Genomic DNA, 20,687 nt, shown 5'->3' on the forward strand with positions numbered 1-20,687 from the left:
GGTCCCCCACTCTTCAACCCCTCCCTCCCCCCCACATTGTTCCCAAAGAAGGGCACAGCAGGACACAACTTCAGGAATATAAATCTCATTAAAATCTAGGATACTTTAGAACTCTACACCAGGAGAGACACTGGCACAGGCAGCACTGCCCAGGGACACTGGCACAGGCAGCGCTGCCCAGGGACGCGCGCGTTATTGCTAACAATTAGAGGTGAAGAGTAGCGGCGTGACTCGAGGGGCAGGGCACGGGCACCATGCGGGAACCTGCGCCCCTCGCCGCGGCACGACGGGGGGCTCGGGACGGGGAGCTGGAACATCCTGCTGGGGCTCGCCGCCCGCTGCCTCCCGCCACCGTGCCAAGCTGTGCCGTGTCCCTGTGCCAGCCTCGGGGCTGCAACATAGGGAGCACAGGGTGCTGGCTGGGAGGGGAGCAAGCGGGGTAGGAAGGGTCTCATCCCATCCCCCCAAATCAAGAGCTCCAAGCCCTTTGGCTGGAGCTGGAAGACAGATTTAAAACCGCCCGGCCTTTGCCAGTGCATCCTGTTCCACTAATACTGACTGGGGACTAAGCATCCCCAGATGGCTCGGAGCGAGTGGGCTGGTGCAGCCCTTCGTGTCTCCGCTGGTACCTCTTGCTAAGCAGCAGCTGGGGGAGGCCAGTCCATCCTGCTCCCCCTTAGCACCGTGGAGGGTCCTCCCCTGCCAGTGCTGGGGCTGCCAGGGAGAGCTGGACCTCATCCCTGCCTGGTTACCCCCCGGCCAGGCTTAAGTACTCCCCCAGCCTCCTGCCCCACTGTGGGGCAGGCAGCAGCATTGGGCTGTGCCCACGCTGCTTGTGGCTGTGCCCAGCTTTGTAGGCGATGCCTGGCCACCCAGAAGGGCACCCAGAGACCCCAGTGGGGCCACAGGGTGGAGGGGTGCATGGAGGGGAGCATCCCAGCTCACTGCCTGCACAGCCCCGGCGTACCGTGCATATGTGCGTGCCCACGTACGCCACATCTGTGCCCATGCTGTGTCTGTGAGGGACACACACGTGTACACACGTGTGCTCTAAGTGCTTGTGTCTTGTGCCATCAGATCCCCCTGCCGGTGCAAGCAACATGCTTGCCCCCATCTCCCTGTGCTGGCCTTGTGCCTGGCAGCAGCCCTGGGTGTAACCACCCAGTAGGCTCTGAGCCACAGCGGGTGTGGACCCAGGCTGGGGGTCCCTGCAGTGCCAACCCCTCCCATGATGGCCTTGTGCACACACAGGCTGCAGGCAATACTGGCGTGCCCAACCTTGGTCCCACCCCATGGGAATGTCAGGAGGGTGCCCCATGGCAGGGCAGGCTGCCTGACTTAGGGAAGGGGGGGTGGGAGCCTGGGAGCATCCCACCCCCCCCATCCTGTGCATACCCCCAGGTCAAGGCTCCTGCAAAGTGCCTCTGGCTCCCAGCCCTCCCGGGGCTGCGCCCCCTCCTCTCTTGTCCCAGCGTCGAGCACAAAGGTTACCGTAAACACGAGGGTTAACAAACGCCACGGGGGCAGGGGTGGGAGGGGTTAACCGGCGAGGAGGTGGGGGGGTCTCGGGGATGGGTGCTGAGAGCCCCCATGGTCCGGTGCGCCCGGAGCCAGGCTCCGCCAGCGGAAGGTGCAAGAGGGGTTAGAGGGGGTGCGGGGATTGTGGGGGGTCACAGTCTGGAGTCCTGGCTGTGGGCTGAGCCATTGCTGCCCTGCACGGGGGATGCAGCCGCTGCCTCACTCTGGCCCTTCTCTGGCTGCAGGGGCTGCACCTCCAGGTGGGACTCGGTGGAAGGGCTGAACGCCGGGGCGTAGCGCCCGCTGCGGTGCTCTGGCAGAGCTGGGCCCCAGTCCTTGCTTGCCTTGGTAGCATTTTTCAAGCGCTAGAAAGGGAGAGGATGGAGACAAGATTAGCACCCACCATGCTCCCCTGCCCCAGTCTGCACCAACGTGCCAGCAGCTTCCAGGGGTGCACAAACATGTGGTGCCCTATGCATGCTGCCTGCACACAGCCACTGCTGACAGCTCCAGTGACGTCAGGGTAAGCCTTGATGGCAGCCCCAGGCGGGACACAGACAAAGGGGGGTAGCCCCTGGCCACCCACCTCAAGCAGTGTGTCCCCCTCAGAACGGCACACTTTGTAGATGGCGTAGATGGGAATGCAGATGACGGAAGAGAGCGCCATAAGGAAGCCGATGCTGATGGCCCAGGTAGGGTAGACATACTCGTTGTAGGAGATGGGCCGGTACTGGATCACTGTGAAGACCAGGATGAACTGGGAAGGGATAGGCAGGATCAGCCAGTGGGGAGCAGCCAGCTTGCTCTGTACCCCCACAACTTCCTCACTGCCCTATTGCTGGTCTCCTGAGCCCAGCACCCTCCTCTCCAGGGAGTGCCATGTCCAGGTGAGCTCCTCACTCCCTCCTCCCACAGCCCAATACCCGATGGTTGCAATGCTCACAAATATGATGGCAGGTGAGATGAAGCGCCAGCAGATCTGGAAGAAGAGTGGGGGAGGAAAGCCCAGCATCATCTCAATGTCCTTGAAGTAGTTGCGGTGCCCTGGGGAGAAAAGTGACCATCAGTCCTGGGGGTGACCTGAGCCCCCTCACCGCCCACCTGGCTCCAGCCCCAGTGCCATCGTGGGGATGGATGGGACCCAGGAACCTGTCCAGGCCGCAGCTCCTGATTGGGCAACAGCCTTCCCCCATGTAACACAGAGCAAGCTGCTGATTGGCCAGCTGTTGAGGCAAACCCTTCCCCATTGGCTGGCTAGATCAGCCCTACCACCCGATTGGCTGCAGGCGGCTGCACCTACCATAGATGTACATGATGGCCACACACATGATGCAGGAGATGACCACCAGGGAGAAGCTGGCGGCGTAGTTGTCCATTAGCAGGAGCCAGTAGATGCCCGCCTGGAAGACAGACACATTGGCACAGCTGCCCCTGCGGTACCACCACTACTGGCAGGGCACCAGCACAGCCGTGCTGACTGTGCTGGCAACACGCAGCTGGCACACCACCACCACAGCCGCAATGCCTCATGCCAGAGTCAGCATGGAGACAATTCTGGGTACCCTCCCCAGTGTTGGTGTGGCAAGACCAGGCCCTGACTGTCACTACCATCACAGTGGCAACAAAGTGGACGTGGCTGCTGAAAGTGGCCATGGCAATAGCACCCCGTGGCAACAGTCCCATGGTCACCTACCTGTGTGGTGAGCGGGACGCCCAGCAGGAAGCCAGCCACAGCCACTCCCAGCGTTACGAAGGTCTTTTTGCGGATGATCCACTCATTGCCCACCTCATCCACAATGGCCGTGACCAGAGTCTCCAGCAGGCAGAACTACACAGGAGGCAGAGGGGGCAGCATGTCACCACCTTGGCCCCACCATGCCACCTCATCTGAACATGCTGGTCCCACCATGACCTACCTGTGTACCCAGCCCCAGGAGGATGAGCATAAAGAAGAAGAGAATGGACCACAGTGGTGAGATCGGGAGCAAGGTGAGGGCCTCAGGGTAGGCGACGAAGGCCAGGCCTGGCCCGTGGTCAGCCACCTTGGAGACATCCACACCCAGGTGGTTGGCCATGAAGCCCAGGATGGAGAAGATGACAAAGCCAGCATAGACGCTGGTAGCACAGTTGGTGATGCTGATGATAATGCTGTCCCTGTGGGAAGAGGAGTCAGGGCTGGCAGTGGACACGAGGGCAGTGGCAGGGCTGGGGGACTGTGGTCAGGCACTCACCGGTAGCAGTTGTTGTTGAATTTGTTGTAGGAAGCCATGGTGATGAGCCCGCCCCAGGCACAGCCCAGTGAGTAGAAGATCTGCGAGGCTGCGTCACCCCACACCTGTGGCAGTGGGATGGTCAGTGCTGTGCTCCCAGCCCCGCTCAGCCCTGGCTGCCTGACACCCTTTGTCCCTGCTCACCTTGGCATTGAGGATCTTGTCCCACTGGGGTGTCAGGTAGTACATGATGCCAGTGACGGCCCCCTCCAGCGTGATGCCGCGCACGAAGAGGATGGTGAGCACCACGTAGGGGAAGGTGGCCGTGAAATACACCACCTGTGGGGCAGCACGTCAGTGGGGGAGGGATGGGGGCAGGGCTGGGGACACAGGCAGGTATGGCTAAGGTGTGGCTGTGGACTGGGGTTACGGTCCAGAGTGTGAAGAGACAGACCAGGAGGAGAGGATATGGTCCAGGGAAGGGACTATGCTGAAGGAGGTGAGACCATGGCCATATGGGAGGAGCTGTGTCCAGAAGGGATGTGGCCAGGTCACAGGGGTGTGGCCTTTCCCAGAGTGGGAGGAGCACATAGAGGGCAGGGACAATGCTAAAAGAGGAAGAGCTGTGCCCAGAAGGGATTGGGAACATGTCCACAATGGGAGGTTCATTCCCAGTAGGGGTGGGGCTATGCCTAGAGGGGACATGGCCATCTATCCTGAAGGCATGCCCACACCCTCAGGGAGGGGCCCAGAGAGGGAGCACACAGGTACCTTCCCCGAGGATTTCACGCCCTTGATGAGGCAGAGGAAGACAACGACCCAGGAGACACCAAGGCAGCCCAGGAGGGGCAGCCGAACCTCGCCCAGGTTCCCGATGTCATCTGACAGGTTCAGCACATACCTCCTGTATGGGGAGGGGGCAGCAGCGTCAGTGAGGCCCAGCCACCACCACCTCCCCCGTCCCTGATCCCAGGCCCTGGTACCTCCAGTACTCCTCGCTGGGGCTGGTGCGCTTCTGGGTGGTGTTGAGGAGCTGGGTGATGTTGAGGGCAGCCCGGCTGGAGAGGTTCCCGTCCAGCACCCCCACGCAGTCGGGCGTGTTCCAGGGGTTGCTGCAGTACGTCCAGGGCAGCACGCGCGTCATGGACACAAAGAAGTAGTAGAAGGCAATACAGATCACCACGTTGTAGTAGATCCCGATGTATGTGGACACCACCATCATCCCGTAGCCCACGCCTGGGAACAGCACCGGGGAGGGGTGAGCGGCAGGGTGCGGCGGCACGGGCACGGCGCACAGCACCAGGGTTGTGGCACGGGAGGAGTGGGCTGCATGCCATGCTGTCAGCAGCCTTGCAGCCAAGCTGCAGCTCAGAGCCTGGCTTTGCCACAGGTGTGAGGAACGCTGTGCATGGGATCCTCTACCTCCAAACAAGCCTAGTGGTGCTGAGCGTCCCCTAGGATACATGGCAATGCATACAGGCTGCAGGCAAACCCTTGGGGTCTGCAGCTCGAGAGAACAACTGGATGGGGGTCACTCCTGGCTATGGTGACTTGAGGCCTGCAGTTATCTGGTGGCATGTGAGAGGCCACATGAGCACAGGGAAGTGCACCCCAGGCTCAGCATGCCACTGTGCAGGGCACACAAGAGCGTGTGCACGGGCTGGGGAGCACACCAGTAATCCAGGAGATGCACCTGGAGCAGGGTCCAGCCATGGCAGGGCAAGCATGTGGCAACAGCACCTGCTACCTATGGTCCAGGGAGACGACTGGAGAAGCATGCCCACAGCTGGACATGCCACAGTGTGTTCAGGGGACCCGAGTGGCCTCTGCGAGAGTGATGTGCTGGGGACACGTGTGGCGTATGCAGGGATGTGTGTGTAATGCCTGCAGTGGATGCCAGCGCAGGGCCAGGGTTTGCGCAGGAGATGCAGCGCGTGTGCAGGGGCACGTGTAATGCGTGCAAGAGATGCCAGGCAGGCTGTGCAGGGCAGCGTAGCCAGGGAGGGCATGTGCACAGGGGACCAGTGCAATGCAGACCATGATCTATGTGCAGGGCATGTGTGTGCAGGTCTGCACAAGCTGCAGGTGCCTGCACTGGGCCGTGTGATGTGCCAGAGGTGTGCATGCATCCCATGGTGTGTGAGGGTCACACCAGCTGCTGAGCACTGTAACAGCAGGTGTCCCATGCTGGCCTGTGCCAGTACGGACAGGCAACTCCTTACCTTTGAACATGGGGCTGACCCTCCAGACGCCAAGGCAACCCTGGCTGGCAAACTGCCCAAAGGAGAGCTCCATGAAGAAGAGGGGGATGCCGCAGAACACGAGCATGATGAAGTAGGGGAACATGAAGGCACCTGGTGAGCAGGAACCAGAGGATGAGTGAGCACTAACCACAGGCACGGCTGTGCTTCCCATGCCCTGCACCAGCCCAAGAAATACCATGTGAGGCTGGGGTGCACACCCCCACCTCTGCCCAGAGGAACCCCCCTCCCCCGGCCCCGACACCCACCTCCCCCATTGCGGTAGCAGAGGTATGGGAAGCGCCAGACGTTGCCCAGGCCCACGGCATAGCCCACGCTGGTCAGCACAAACTCGATCTGGTTGCCCCAGTTGCCGCGCTTGACGCTCTTCTCCTGCTTGCCCTGCTCCCCGGGCACAGCGCCATTCTGCGGAGAGATGCCATGGGATGTGTCAATTGGGGACCCCCCTGCTGGCCCCATTGGAAGGGTGACAGCCGCCAAGCGGGGCTGGGAGGTCCCCGGCATCCTTCCCCATCCCGCCCCCCTGCCTGTCCCCGCCGCCCGCCACGCACAGGCAGTGCCAAGGAGGGGGAGGGCAGCGGTGTCGGCCCCCCCCCATGAATGGCTCTGCCCAGAGCCCGGCTGCAGCAAAGGGAGAGCCTGCAACTCATACAAAGCAGGTCCAGGCGCCAGAGCACAAAGGGGCCTCTGTTCTCGTGCCCCCCCTCCCTGCATCTAGTGAGAGAGGTCCTGCTGGGTGGCCACTGCCCACGACTGGGAGGGAAATTGCAGGACCCCCGGGTTGAAGCAGGAGCCCCTCTTGATGGGAAGCGAGGTGCAGTGACTAGGGCTGGCAGGGGCCTGGGTATCCCCTGGAAAAAGCACCCTGCTTCAGCCAGGGTCCTGCTGCCAGCTCAGCACTAAGCAAGGGCACCATGCGTGGGGCAGCTCACAGGGGGTCCCACGCAGTTGGGTCCCTCGGGTGGGCAGCCCCAGTGCCCAGGTGTCTCTCACTGCAGGGGACTGGGGGGGAAGGGGGGCAGAAGGGGGCAAGAAAGGGCGCTTTGTGCAGACTGCCACACAATGTGAGCTCACACCAAAGAGGACAACAAAGGAGATGAGTGCCTGTCACCACCACAGGGATGGCACCCATCACCCCATGGCTCTGTCCCAGCACAGCCCTGGGGTCGTACTAATGTCCTGCATGGATGCTATGGAGCTCTGGCACGTTAGGCTGAGGGTAGACAGCATTTTGCAATGCAGGGGTGCCCCAAGCCCTCCCCACCTGAGGCCAGGTGATGGATGGTTGCATGGGGCAAGGGTGCTGGTTGCCAGTCCATAGTCCCACAGCACCCATGCTCCTACAGGAGCAGCACAGGGACCAGCAGCCCTAGGAGCCTGTTGGAACTCCACAGCGCTGGTCTCAGCACCAGAGACACCCCAGTACCCATGCCCACCTCCTGCCTCTCCCGCAGCAGCCCCCCACAATGGCTGAGGCCAGCAGCGAGCGGGCCGCAACTGGGAGCCGTCACTTTGTATCTGCTCAGGCCGGCGGGGCGGGCAGCAGGCGCGGTGCACCTAACCGTGTCATTTGATTAGGGCGGCACAGCCGGGACGTGATGCCCAGCGACTCCGGCACCGCGCTGCCAAACAAAGCCATCTGCTGCGAGCGGGGCCCGCACGCGCCGCGGGCTGCGGGGGGGCTGCAGGGGAGCAGCACAGGGGCCGGGGGCATCACAGGGCACTCTGGGCAGGGATGCAGGGGCAATACGTTGCCCTGCCCGGCCGGGGAACCGGCCTGCCCCCACCTGACTCTGTGAGCCAAGGGGCCGTCAGAAAGAAACTCACAGCAGCTCCAGGTGCTGGGGGACCTCCCTCCCAGCAGAGGTGGGGTGCTGTGCAAGAACACGACTCAGAAGTCCCCAAAGCAGGGGACAGGACACTGGCAGTGTCCCCATGCCAGGGCACGCTGCCCACTCGAGCAGACTGATCCGATCGGGAAGCCTCTGATTAAGCTGCTTGCACTAACGAGGCTCCTAATGAGCAGCACAGCCAGCAGGAGTGAGGGCAGTGCTCCAGCCTCCCTGACCAGGGGTCTGGTGAGGAGACCAGAAACACTCTATGGCCCCGGCTCAGGCAGGAGCCCTGGTGCCCACAGGGAACCTCATCCCTGTTCCAAGCCATCACTCTGCTCAGGTGACCCTGGCTTCACTCCCAAGCCTCATGGAGCACCCCAAATTTGGGTTGCTTGGCACCAGTGCAATGAAACTGCCAGGCCTGTGCTGCTCCCTCCTCCTTTCCTGCAGCACTGGGCTTTGGTGCACTTGTCCCCAATAAGGGGGCAGCCACATGTGTGTCCATGCATGCACAAGCGAGCACACGTGCGCAAACACTTGCATGCTCACCCATCAGCTCGCTACACCCCCCCTCCCCAAATCTAGGAAGGTCATCCTGTCCTTTACACTCATTAACCACCCTCCCAACCCCACATGGTAAAAAAGGAGGTGGATAGAGAGAACCCAGACATCTGGGAAGATGAAACTCCCCCCTTTTCCCTGCTATGGGAAGGGGACAGAGCTGGAATGCAAAGGGAGAGCTGCCACCCAGCAACAGTGCAGTCTCTGGAGGGACCAGATCCTGCTCCCAGGCCCCAGATTTTCTGTGCATGTAACCCAATGCAGCTTCAAAAGATGCCTGGCTTGGGTGATAACATCAGGGAGGAGGAAGGATACCACAGGCACCCCAAATGTCTCCAGAAGGGAAGTTCCAAAAGGGAATGTCCAAAACATCCCAAAAGGGGACGTTCGGGGTGCTCAGGGCATCCTTCTTCCCCCTTCCCCAGGGAACCCCCCATACATCACGGCCAAAACTTCCCCAGCCCAGCAAAGCAGGCATCATCCATCACCCTGCCTGGCACCAAGGTCTTTCTCATGCTAAGCAGCATCGACTCACACAATGACAGCTTGGCTGGGGTGCCCGGATGCGCCCCACTTCCCTAAGGGGCCCTGATTTATGGCTGCTAAGCTTGTGATGGTGGCAGGGTCGATAGTGGAAAAGGATGTCCTCAAGGGAGGCATCTCCAGCATGAACCCCCTCCTCTTTTTTTCCCCATTCAAACTGTCCACATGGGAGTATGCCAGCCCAGCCCTCTGTGGGGAACAAACCTTATCCAGCCCCCCTGAACTAGTGAGGGACCCCCAATTTTTCCAGAGGGTGCCCTGCAGCCTCCAACTCGAGGGCTGTCAGGGCTGCTCCTGCAATGCCAGCAGAGGGTACCAGTACCCCTGATGTCATCAGTCCGATGTCATTGCTCATTGCCATGGCAATGGCAACAAACTCACGGCTGTTTTAGGCAGGAGCTGCTGGAAGATTGAAAATTACGCCAATTACATAATTTCCACAGTAGTGGCTCTTCCAGGGCAAGAAAGAGGGGTGCAGGATGTTGGAGGCAGATGAACCCCAGCTTCAGGTGGGAGTCCCAAAGGATGGAGGGATGGCATCACTTAGAGAGGAGGTGTCCTGGGTACCTTTGCTGACTGTCAACTGATGCTGGGTGCTGGGGGCCCTATATCAGGCCCTGCACTCCTTGTCCCTGGTACATGGGGTAATGAATCCACAAGTGTCATCCCTGCATCCGAGGCTGCTGTGCCCTGTGCAGCCTGACTCTGCCAGCCTCACCAGCACATCCTAACTCTCCCTACCCTCTCTCTTTGCTGCTCAGCCCCATGTTTGCCCCTGTCTCAGTGTAGCAGAGACATGTTGTAGGAGAAAAGGCATCTGGCACGGTGCTGGGGACAGTCCCAGGGCTGGGGTAATGCAATGATGAGGGGCACACCCAAACCGCAGGACGTCCCAGGAGTATTACACTGCCTTCACCACCCCTCATTGCTGAAGGCTGTCCGGCCCCAGGGACAGCCCTGAGCATGCTCTGCGATCCACCAGTACTGCCCTGGGGTGCCATGGGGGAAATGGGGCAAACTTTGACATTGCTCACTGATGCCCATGAAAGGGAACAGGGGAGGGGGGGACAAGGAGGATCTTTGCTATGCTCTGCCCCTGCAGCACTGAGTTGCAACCCAGGTGCTGTGCACCCTTTCTGCAAAATCAGTAGATTCCAGGGATAACAAAAACACAACTGTCAGGCAATCTCTTTGTGCTCCCAACACAACTGAGGCCATGGAGGGGTTTGGTGCTATACTCTCCCCTCCCTCCCTGGAGCACCTTACATCAAAGGCTGTAGGGCTTGGGGGTACCTCTCCAGCATGCCAGGGCACAAATCTACAGCTTCAGCTCCCCCCTGCAGAGCCACCACCCCAAAGACAGTGCAAAGGGTTTTGGAGACCCATGAGTGGTGAGGGGACAGCACTGGCATGGCCACCACTCCGCTTGGTCCGCCCCCCACTCTGTCCCCCAGATGCTTCTCTCACCTGCCCACTGACCTGCTGAGAGGGTCCGAGGGGGCCTGGCTGCTCGCAGCTGCCATCCGGGGGCCCAGGCTGGACGGCTCCGGGAGTCCCCAGCTTCATTGGCACCTCGGGCTCCGGCGCAGCAGCAGCCACCCGCCCTCCCGCCTTCCCCCGCCCACTGCCTCCAGCGCTTGGCACTGCTCCCCCCTTGCCTCCCAGCCAGGCTCGGCCCCCTGTTGCCCGCCCTGATGCAGCACCGGCACCCCACCATGCCACCTGCCCTGGCACCATGCCTGCCTGGCCCGCCCCGCAGGCACTGCAGGGCTCTGCTACCCCCCACGAGCCGTACCCCCACAAACCAGGTGCCCTCCCTGGCTCGGGTAGGCAGGGCAAGGCAAGGCAGAGCAGGCTGCACAGCGGGCTCAGCCCTGTCCCACTTAATGAGGCCTCATTAGCGGGGTCCAGCTGCTCACAGCCCTGCACGCTCCAGTGGGCAGCACTGCCCTCCCTGCGGGCACCGCTGCCCGTCTGGTCGGGGCCAGGAGCTGCTCTTGGAGCATAGCAGAGGATGACATTCCCTCAGAGCCCCCTGTTTCCATGCCTCAACATCCCGAGCCCCACACATGCATTCCCGCCCCTATCCCATCATCCACACAGCAGCTTGGCTCTGCATGCCCAATCCCAACCCTGGGCATCCAAGGGCTGCAGGAACAGGGCACGGCCCTGCTTGGGGATAGGGGCACAGGGACAAACTTTTCTGCTGGCACATCCCCAGCCTGGTGCCATGCTACTTCACTCAACGTCATATTGTTGGTGACATCATGAGCCTCCATGGCAACCCTCACAAGGTCACTGCCCCGAGGGGGACCATCTGGCTGGCAGGAGGGCTATGCCACAACCCCTTCACTGCCCAGGCACCCCACAGCCTCCCTGCTCACCCCTCTGCCAGCGCGAGGTGGGACCCTGGTGGGGTGCTGTGTCCCATAGGAGGCCAGGCAGAGGGTGCCCTGCAGCCAGGCTCGGAGTGCCCCAGCTGCTCCTAGCCCTGTGTCCCGGCTGGGGAGCGTGGCCAAGGCGCCAGCGAGGCATGATGGCGCACGGAGGGCGGGGGGACGGGCGGCGCTTTCGGGCGACCATCTGGGGTCCGGGCAGCAGCGGCCGAGGGCGCACACGTGAACAGCACACGTGTGCGGGGTGGGCACTCCACCTCTCACATGCCAGCACCCAGGGCTTGTTCCTGTCCCCTCCTGCACCAGCCACCCAGTAGCTTGGGACATGCACCACCCATGGGATGGCAGCACTCAACCGTGCCCCCAAGATATCCAAGCCAAGAGCCACCTCATGCTGTGCCAGCCCCAGTGACCCCAGCCCAGTCCTGCCCTACACAGGGGCAGAAGGCCAGGCAGCTCTGTGCCCAGATAGCCTGAAAGGTGTGTGGGCACCTTGTGGGCAACCCTCCATGACCCAGTTCAGCTGCAACACTTTGTCAGGGCCACCTGTGTGCTAGCACCATGTTTTGCCCTGGGCATGTTGGATCCCCTGCTCCTTAGAGCAGCCTGAGCACATCACAGCAGGACCCACCGCCCTGTCCTGGGGATGCCAGACCCTCTGCCAGCCTTGCCCTGTGGGAGCAAAGTGCTGCTTCCCTGGCAGCCCAGCCAGCAGACAGAGGGGACAGCCAGATGCATGGAGGCACACCGCTAGAAACAAAGGACCCTCACCTACCCGGGCATTCTGGTCCCCAACCTGACTGGCTCATGGTGATGAACTAGAGAGACAGGGGGGTGGTCCACAGGTCTTCCAGCCCCTCCCACGGCTGCAGGGTGACTGGGATAGGAACAATGCCCAGGGACCTGTCCCAGTGCCACTATCGCCTAGCTGAGTGCTTCCCGACAGGGCTGCCTTTCTCCGGCCCCATTCTACCAGGGCAGACATGATTCTCCTGGGGCGTTCAGGCAGAAAAATCCCCCGCCAGCCCCCCCATTCCTGCCCCTTGGTATTCCGGGAAGGGCTCCCGGAGCCAAAAGCCACTTCCGCAGCTCCTGCCGCTGGTCAGTGGCACCGCGCCGCTGGGGGTGTCTGGAACAGGCAGGGACCCCCCAGCCCTTCCCCCGTGCAGTGCAGGGGGAGCAGCACCCCAGTGTGTAGTCAGGGTGGTCTGGGGTGACAGCAGGAACCTACCTGAGCTGGGCAAGCTGCAGCCAAAGGCTGCCTGGCCGTGCCAGCAAGGCAGCCCCGGGAGTCAGGAGCCACTGGCAATGCTGGAGTCTGAACAAAGCACCCCAAGGAAAACAAAACAAAACGTCCTTAAAGGCCTGGGAGGGAGAGGCAGTCAGACCCTCCCCTGTGGCTCACAGGGAGCCCCTCTGCCCAGCTGCACAGGGACTGATCCAGCCCCTGGAGCTGTCCCACACTCCGTTGGGTATCCGCAGTCAGAGCATTTCTGGGGGTTGGGAGAAGTAGGCTGGGCACGGCCCCTCCCAACTGCCTCCAGCTCTGGAGGAAGCATTCAGAGCTTCACAGAGGCACCCAAAAACACAGATCCTGCAAAAGCAATACACATCACCCTTGTTCTCCAGGCCTCAGGTGACAGGTGGGGAAACTGAGGCACAGCTGCACATCACCCACCTGCTGCCTCCATCACCCCTGTCCCTCCCCAGCTGGGGCACAGCAGGCACTGTAAACCTGTCCAGCCCCATGCACTGCACACAATGCTGGGCAGGAGTTGCATGGTGAGAGCCCGGCTGGACTGGGGGTGGTGGGGGTGGGAGCTGCACCTGCAGGCAGGGATGAGAGGACAGGCAGGGACCAAACTTTATGAGGTTACTGGCAGGGCCCTGGAGACAGGCCAAGGAGATTATGTTCCTTTCCTGGGACTCAGGCAGCTCAGTGGTCAGAACCTGGCCCACTGCAGCTCCTCCTGGTGCTCACAGGATGCAGGAATGGGGATGCTTCAGGAGCAGGGATGCTCTCACAGGTACCTACCCTTCTCCCCACACAGCCCATAGCACAATGCCCTGTGCAGTGATATCCTTGCACCCTGCAACCAGGGGAGGCCCAGGAAGAGGTCTGAGAGCCAGGGCGGCCAACACAGCACGTGTCAGGCCCTGTTGCATGTGACACCCTGGCCCTGAGGTGGGCTGGTCAGGTACTTCTGAGAAGCAGGTTAAAGATTTATGGGGAGTGGGTGGGCTCTCCAATGTCTGGCTCCTGACATGGGCGTCAGGCTCAGCCCTCGCCCCAGTGTGATGCTGACTGCTCTGGTCATAGCAAGAAAACATCAACAGCATGGAGCAATAGCAAGCACCATGCGCAGAAGCGTGTCCCCATGACAGACCCCTGACTGTGCCCAGATATATCCTCAGCACTTCCCTGTTACTAGCCTAGGGCTTCTTCAGAGGAAATCTGCCTTCCTATCCCACCAGCTGCCCCAAGCCCTCCTCTGTTGGGGGCAGGATGGGTGCTGGGCTGCCTGCTGCAGGCACAGCCAGCGGGGCCATGCTGGGACACACAAGCAGAGGAACTGTGTGCATGCTGGAAGCACTTGCTGGAGCATGCCGCTCCCTTGGCTCTTGGCTTCCCAGGCAAACCCTGGCTCCCAGCCCTCCAGCTGGAGTGTGCAGCTATTTCAGGAAGCCCCCCGGGAAGGGGAGGGCCCGGTGACCGTGTCAATCTCAGCATTCAGCTCCTATCCTTTGGGAAAAAGGGAAACAGCCAAGCCTAGCCTGGGGGCTCACCTGCCCAAGGCAGCACAGCATCCTGTCACAGGAACCTGAACTGCCACAAGCATGGGGCCATCACAGCCTTCCAACAAAGACATGCAGCGGGCACATCCTGCATCTGCCCAGAACACCAAATCTACCCCTGGCACAGGCAAGTGCACGGCAGCCCACAGCACCCTGCAACGCACCGCTAGTGAGGATGGAAGGTCAGGCACTACACCGGTGCCCAGAGAAACCTTTGTCTGCCATTGCACTATCCTCAGAGAGCCCACTGGGTGAAGGCAAGGAGAAACACCCACAATGTGCCCCCTCTGGGGGCACATGGCTTGGAGGAACACCTGCACCTTTTGCTGAACAGCAGGCTGTAGAATTGTCTGCCTGCAGAGCTGGGGTGGGTGATAATGCTGGGCAGAGCGCCTGAAAACAGGCGATAGCATCTCCAGGCACAACGAGACACCACACCCAAAGAGCCCCACAGGCAACAGGCTCATGGAGAGAGAGCATCAGCCTAAAACTCATCATGCTGGGAGAGCACCATGGTGCCCCAACCCCAACTGGAGAACCCAGGAGGGTACACCAAGTCCTACGACAGCCCCAGTGTCTTGCTCCCTGCGCCAGGCTCTCTGGTCCCTGAGGCAGTGGCGCACACCAGCCCGCTCCCCACACCCCTGCACTTACCAGCAGCCCCTCGCTGCACTTATCGGCCATTCCTGGAGGCTGGAGCACGGTGCTGGTCCCGGTGCTGGTCCCGTGCAGGGTCCCGTGCCTGCCCACTCTCTGTCACGCTGGCTGCGGCACCAGCACTAGTGTCCTTCAATCCACCGGCAGAGCGAGCTGGGCAGAGGGGAGAAGACACCAAGAGAGATGTGACTGGTGGGGTGGGCACATCCCCACCCCAGGCCTCCCCCTCCCTCCAGGAACCAGGGGGCTGTGCCAGGCAGGTCACTCCCCTCTACCTGCCCACTGGGTAGCAGGACTCCTGGCGGAGGACGCGGTGCCTGGGGCTGGGTGGGTTGGTGGTGGGGTCTCCTTCTGCTGGCTCCCAGCCCCTGCAGCGTCTCTGAACCTCCTGGCACCCACACGAGCGGCAGCTCCCAGGTGTTTCCCAAGAAGCAGTTAAAGATTTACCCGGTGTGGACAGACGACCTTGCGGACAGCTGGCTGCTGGCCCCCCGGCAGGTGGGCGTCAGGGGCCGCGGGCAGGAGCGGGGGCCCCTTGAGCTCTCCCCCAGCGAGAGATGAAGCTGAAGTGGCTGCAGCACACGACAGCGCCGGGACTGGGCGCAGAGCGGGGCCAGTGCAGGGCTCAGCTGCCGCGCAGGACACAGATGGGAAACGATTGCCTTCTGCCCCGGTGCATCGCATGCACGTGCAGCGCAGGGGGGCCGAGCCGCTGGGCTCTGCCGGGTGCCAGGTGCTGCTGGACAGTGCACGGGCACAGGCATCTGCCTCCCTGGCCCTCACCCCGCCCCAGCCTGGGGCTGCCGGAGGCCCCGGGGGAACACTGAGGCCTGACCTCACTGGAAGGGACAGACGCTCTTGCAAAACACCGGTTTGATTGTCTGTGCAACAAGCACTGGTGTTTGCAGATCCCACACCAGTGCTCAATAACCTTGTTGGCTGAAGAAGGACCCCTGACCCGCACTGAGGGTCCCCGACCACCACCAGCAGCAGTCAAACACCCCAGGGCCTATCCCCAGGCTGCCATGACTCTGAAGCAATCAGCAGAGACCTTAAGACATAAGGAAGGTGCTTGGGCAGTGTAGATAAGGGGCAGGAATCCAGGGGCTGTGGCGTGAGCCCCCAGCCCCTCCAGCACAGACAGGCTGCTGCCGGCAGATACCGCAGATGCTGCACCTCAGTGCCAATGCCCTCCTCGGCAGTGCCTGCATTTCCAGGGGAGCTGAGATGTCATTACTGCCACAAACCGGGCTCCTCTCATGCCACAGGGACCTCTCAAAGGTGGGAGATGCAGGCTCAGTGGGTAGACCTCCTCCCCATCACACACCTACCACCAGCCAGCCAAAAACTGCCTACCCTCCTGCGACCCTGAATTCACACCGGGAACTAGTCCCGTGTCCTGGGAAGGGGGAGTGCCCAAGGGGCCGGACGGCTGCCACTCCCCTCGGGGTCTGCCAGGTGCTGATAAGCCTCCATGAGCACTGCAGGTACCGCTGGCATTGGCTCTCAGCCTGACAAGGACCGAGCGGGAAGCCAGCGGTGGTGTGGCAATGGGACGGATGCAAGGATGCCCGAGGCTGCATCATCCCCTGGGACAGCCCAGCAGGGACGAGGATGCAAAGCACTGGTGCCACGGGGTGGCTCTCCCACAGCTGCGCGATGCCGTGACAGACCAGAGGGCAGCGCAGCTCGTACCTAGAGCCGGCACAGGTGACAGTACCCTGGAAATGGGGACAACTGGGCACCCACAGGGGCTCCCGTAAGGCATGTCACACCTCGGCGCGGGGACGCAGCACACGGCAGCCAGCAGAAGGCCACGGATGTCCGACCGAAGGATGGAGCCCCTGTCCCTTCTCGCCCGGCGGGAGAGCGGCCCGGTGCACCGGTGCAGCCGCTGCCACCTGCGAGGCCGTTTCTTCCGCCAGCATCTGCCGGGCCCACCGCAACCGGGCTTCTCCGGTGCCCGCGGAAGGCGGGAAGCGAGCCGGCCTGCTGCCGCCATGCTCCCCTCCCGCACCGCGGGGGCGGCTCCGGCGGCGGCCCCGCGGGCAGCGCCCGCCTCACGGCTCCCTCCCGCCGCCGCCGCCGCCGGTGCAGTACGGTGGCGGGGGGGCCCGGTTACATCAGCCGCCACGTGGTGGCTGCTCCGCCGCCCCGCCCCGGCACATGCCCGTGGAAAATTACCGCCAACCCCCCCGGCCCGTCACCGAGCCGGGCCGTCCCGGTGCCCGGCGCCGTCCCCGGGAGCGGCGGCGGTGGTCCCGCACTGCGCGCCGCGCCCCCGCGCTCCGCCGGCACCGCGCCGCCGCGCCGCGAGAGCAACAGATGCGGGACCGCCCCGCATCCCGTTATCCCGCTCTTCCGCTCCCGACACCATCCTGACGGGTGGCCGCTCCCGGTGCCGCCACCGATGTCCCCGACCCCGCCGCTCCGGAGGCCCTCGCCGCCCTCGTCCCCTTCTCATCCCTGTTCGGCAGCCCACCCACTCCTCCTCCCGTCCCATCCCCACCGCTGCTACGGCTGCTGGACGGGCCGGGCACCCGGTGCCGGCGGAGGTGCGCGCCCCTTACCGTGCCCATGCCGACGCCCGGCCCCTCCCGCCGCGCCGGGTGGGCCCGAGGGGGCGCCGCTCCGCCGCGCCCAGCCCGGTGTCGGTGTCAGTGTCAGTGCCGGTGTTCCACCAGGCCCGGAACGGCCGCCGCCGGTGCTGCCGAGTTAATGAAAGTTTGGAGGTCGGTGGGGGCTGGCGCCGCCTCTCACCCCCGCCGCCGTGCTCCGCCCTCCGCTTCGCCGCGCTCCCCAGCGCCCCGCCTCGCAGCACCGCGCCTCGCCGCACCGGGGGCACCGCGGGCACCGCGGAGGGCGAGAGCGCACGCGGTACGGCGGGCGAACGGGCTGCGTATGGCACACACACACACACACACACACACACGCGTGGGCACGCGGCTACACACGGCACACACGGGCGTGCTGCACGCATGGACATGCACGGGCACACTCTGCACTTGGCGCACTCGGGCACGCACATGGCATACTTGGCACACACAGCATCGGTATCCCACAGGCATGTGGACGTGGAGGGGCATATGCAGGCTTGCACAGGCATGTGGTGCATGTGAAGGTACATGGGAGGTATGGTCACACAGAGGCTGCCCCTGGGCACACACGCATCCCCGCACACACACATCCCTGCCACACGCGTTTTCACACACAGGGGAACCGCCACACGCAGCGTGCACACACTGCCAGGGCACAGTGCCATGGCAACCCCGGGCAGCGGGATGGCCGCAGGCTCCAGCCAAGATGTGTGAAGTCACTCTGTCAGTTGTGCATGTGTGCCTTGTGTGCGTGTCTGTTGCACACGTGCGTGTCACACAGCTGTGTGTGCATGTCCATGCTGTGCATGCCACAGCAAGTGTGCTTGCTGGCACATGTACACACATGTATGCATGCAAATCTGCACACTTATCCCTATGTGGTTACAGGTGTGTACACATGCAGTTGTACATGCTTACATCTGTATGCACACACATGTCAGGGGGTATCTACATGTGTGTGCAAATGTTCATGCCTGTGTAGGCGTGTCTGTGCACATGTGGACACACAGGTACACATGTATGGGTATGTGGCACACGTGAGCATGCATGTACACAGGTGTGGGGACATGTACTGATACACATGTACCCATAAACACGTATATGTGTGTATGTTTCCCCACACCCATGTGCTTGTGCACACATGTGTGTGCAGCCAGTGCACGCCCCCACATCCCAGGCCAGATGTTTCCAGTAATGCATGACGAGTGCGCCAGGGGCCACCCCTTGCTTGGCCTCTCGCCGAGGCCTCTCTTCCCTCCCCTCTCCATCCCAATGGGCTTCCCACGTGCTGGGATGTGTGCCCGCTCTCCAGCACCCTGCCCTGCTCCCTGAACGCCTTCCAGTTCCTGCACCTCGGGGCCTTGGCACTGCACCCTGTGTCTTCAGGAAGGAGCTGTTTTGGGGAGCTTGGCAGGGGTGCAGCGCAGCACCCCAAGTGCAGCAACAGCACAGCCTTTCCAACATTCCACTGAGAATTCTTTCCAGCTCCACAGCCCTGCACACCATCCCGGGGCTGACCTCGCAGTGTTCCAACCAACTTGGGAAGCATCCCTTGTCTGTCTGTCCACAGATCCCTGCTCTGTCCCTGAGGTCTGCTGCCTGGTTAGGGAAATCCTCCGCAGGGGTGGGGCAGTGATGGGGCGGTGCCCCAGGTGTGTCTGCCCAGGCCCCAGTGCAGCGTGCTGGGCTCCCGGAAGGGAATGCAGACATTCACCACCACCGCTTTCGTTTTGTAAGTGTGGTAAAGCCAGAAGGAGGGCTCCCACAGCAGGAACGGGAAGGCAGCAGTGAAACTGACGGGTGCTCAGGTCCTCCCACACATTCCCAGCACCTACACATGGCTGCTCTACACAAGGAGCCAGGTTGCTCACTAGCACCCTCGTTCCCAGCTGCGTGTGGCCTCACACTCCAACCCTGCAGCCCAAATCCTGCAGCCAGAACCTGAATCCAGCATCCCACACCTGGTTTCCTGAACCCAGCATTCCACACCCAGCATCCCGTGCCAGAGCCAGAATGTGGCTGCAACCCACACCTCTGCCCCAGGATCTGAGCTGTGGAGAGGAGCTGCCAGCTGTGGAGTGGCAGACTTGATCCTTAAGGGTTGGATTTCCATGGATGAAACTCATGCTTTCAAACACCCTTCATAGGATCTCTCTCACTTTTTATGCATCTCCTCTGTGCACTCAACAGGAGCTCAGGAGATGGGGAAAGAGGATGAGGGGCCCTGCAACCCCAGGTGGGTCAGCAAGGGGCTGCTCCTTCTCCTCTGCAATCTCTGAAATGCTGCAGCGTCTTCTAGCAACTTACACCTGGGTGCAAACACCTCCTTCCCAGGAGCCTAGCTGCTTTGTGTGGTAGGTCATGGTCCTACCATGCCAGTCAGAAGTTTCCTGAGCTCTCCTGGTGCCCAGAGAGGCAGCAGGAGCAGAGGCCAAATGTGATCTGTGGGGTGTGAGGCTGCAGTGCCAAAGGGGTTTAGGAGAGGTGCTCCAGCCTGTACTCATGCACCCTTCAGCCCTCTCTCCCCACCTGGCAGCAATCATGCCCCCATTCCCCATCCTGGAGCACTTCTCTCTTTCCTTCCTCACTATCCCCCCCATGGTTGACAGGTGTCACAATGCGCCCCAAATCCTTGCAGGGTGGTGGGGCCACAGCACCCCTACCCTAGTGCCATTCCAATCTGTGAGGCTGGAAGCTTCCGCCTCTGTGGCAGGTGCAGCGACCTCCTGGCGCCAGTGCCATCTCTGTGGGAGACATGGGTCAACTCGCAGGTGGCACCGCTGCCTAGGCAGCACAGCCTCTCCCCTCCTATCTCCACAGCGCTGTTGCCTGGGAAACCATGGGCAAAATGCGGGCAGAGATCCAGAGGGTTGAAGGGTGGAGAGGAAATGCCAGCTCCCAGCACCTTTGAGAGGGATGGGCTGGTTGAAACACCAGCAATCTCTGAAGATTTCCCATACACCAGGCCTGCAGCACGAGCTTGTGATAATCCCCAAGTGGTTGAAGCCCTGACATGGTCCAGGGCTTGTCCTTGAGTTCAGGCATGCATCAAATGCAGCAGGACTTAATCCTGTCCCTGCTGTGTGCCTGACATGGAGGTTGGCTCTCCACCTCCCCAGACAGACCCTGGAGTTGTTTCCCAAGCATTTCCAGAGCACCATGAGCCCCAGGACTGCTGGGTCTGGATCTGGCCTTGATGTGTCCCTATGGTGGGATGCTGCATGCAGAGGGGGCTCCTTTCCCACCCCTCCTGGAATGACAGTTCCAGTGCTTGTGTGTATCCTGGGGTAGGAGGCAGGGGAAAGTTTAAGTT

The 20,687-nt window shown here is 62.0% G+C and overlaps 1 protein-coding gene across 3 annotated transcripts; it reads right to left on the reverse strand.

Moving 5' to 3' along the window:
• Positions 1-69: 69 nt before the first annotated feature.
• SLC6A9 (solute carrier family 6 member 9) lies at positions 70-17,565 on the reverse strand. 3 transcript variants are annotated; one of them, XM_054638246.2, is made up of 14 exons: positions 17,348-17,565; positions 14,775-14,930; positions 6,238-6,394; positions 5,951-6,082; positions 4,712-4,964; positions 4,500-4,632; positions 3,933-4,067; positions 3,750-3,853; positions 3,435-3,672; positions 3,212-3,346; positions 2,819-2,918; positions 2,462-2,562; positions 2,105-2,275; positions 70-1,883 (listed from the first exon to the last, which is right to left on the reverse strand). In XM_054638246.2, the coding sequence occupies exons 2-14, from the start codon at positions 14,802-14,804 to the stop codon at positions 1,671-1,673; spliced, it is 1,902 nt and encodes a 633-aa protein (XP_054494221.2). In that variant the 5' UTR covers positions 14,805-14,930; positions 17,348-17,565; the 3' UTR covers positions 70-1,670. The 3 variants fall into 3 exon arrangements, with proteins under 3 accessions (XP_054494221.2, XP_077038555.1, XP_077038554.1); XM_077182440.1 differs by lacking the exons at positions 14,775-14,930; positions 17,348-17,565 and adding an exon at positions 10,408-10,541; XM_077182439.1 differs by lacking the exons at positions 14,775-14,930; positions 17,348-17,565 and adding an exon at positions 10,396-10,535.
• Positions 17,566-20,687: the final 3,122 nt, after the last annotated feature.

Source organism: Agelaius phoeniceus, chromosome 8 (genome assembly GCF_051311805.1).
Source record: "Agelaius phoeniceus isolate bAgePho1 chromosome 8, bAgePho1.hap1, whole genome shotgun sequence".
Taxonomy (NCBI): domain Eukaryota; kingdom Metazoa; phylum Chordata; class Aves; order Passeriformes; family Icteridae; genus Agelaius; species Agelaius phoeniceus.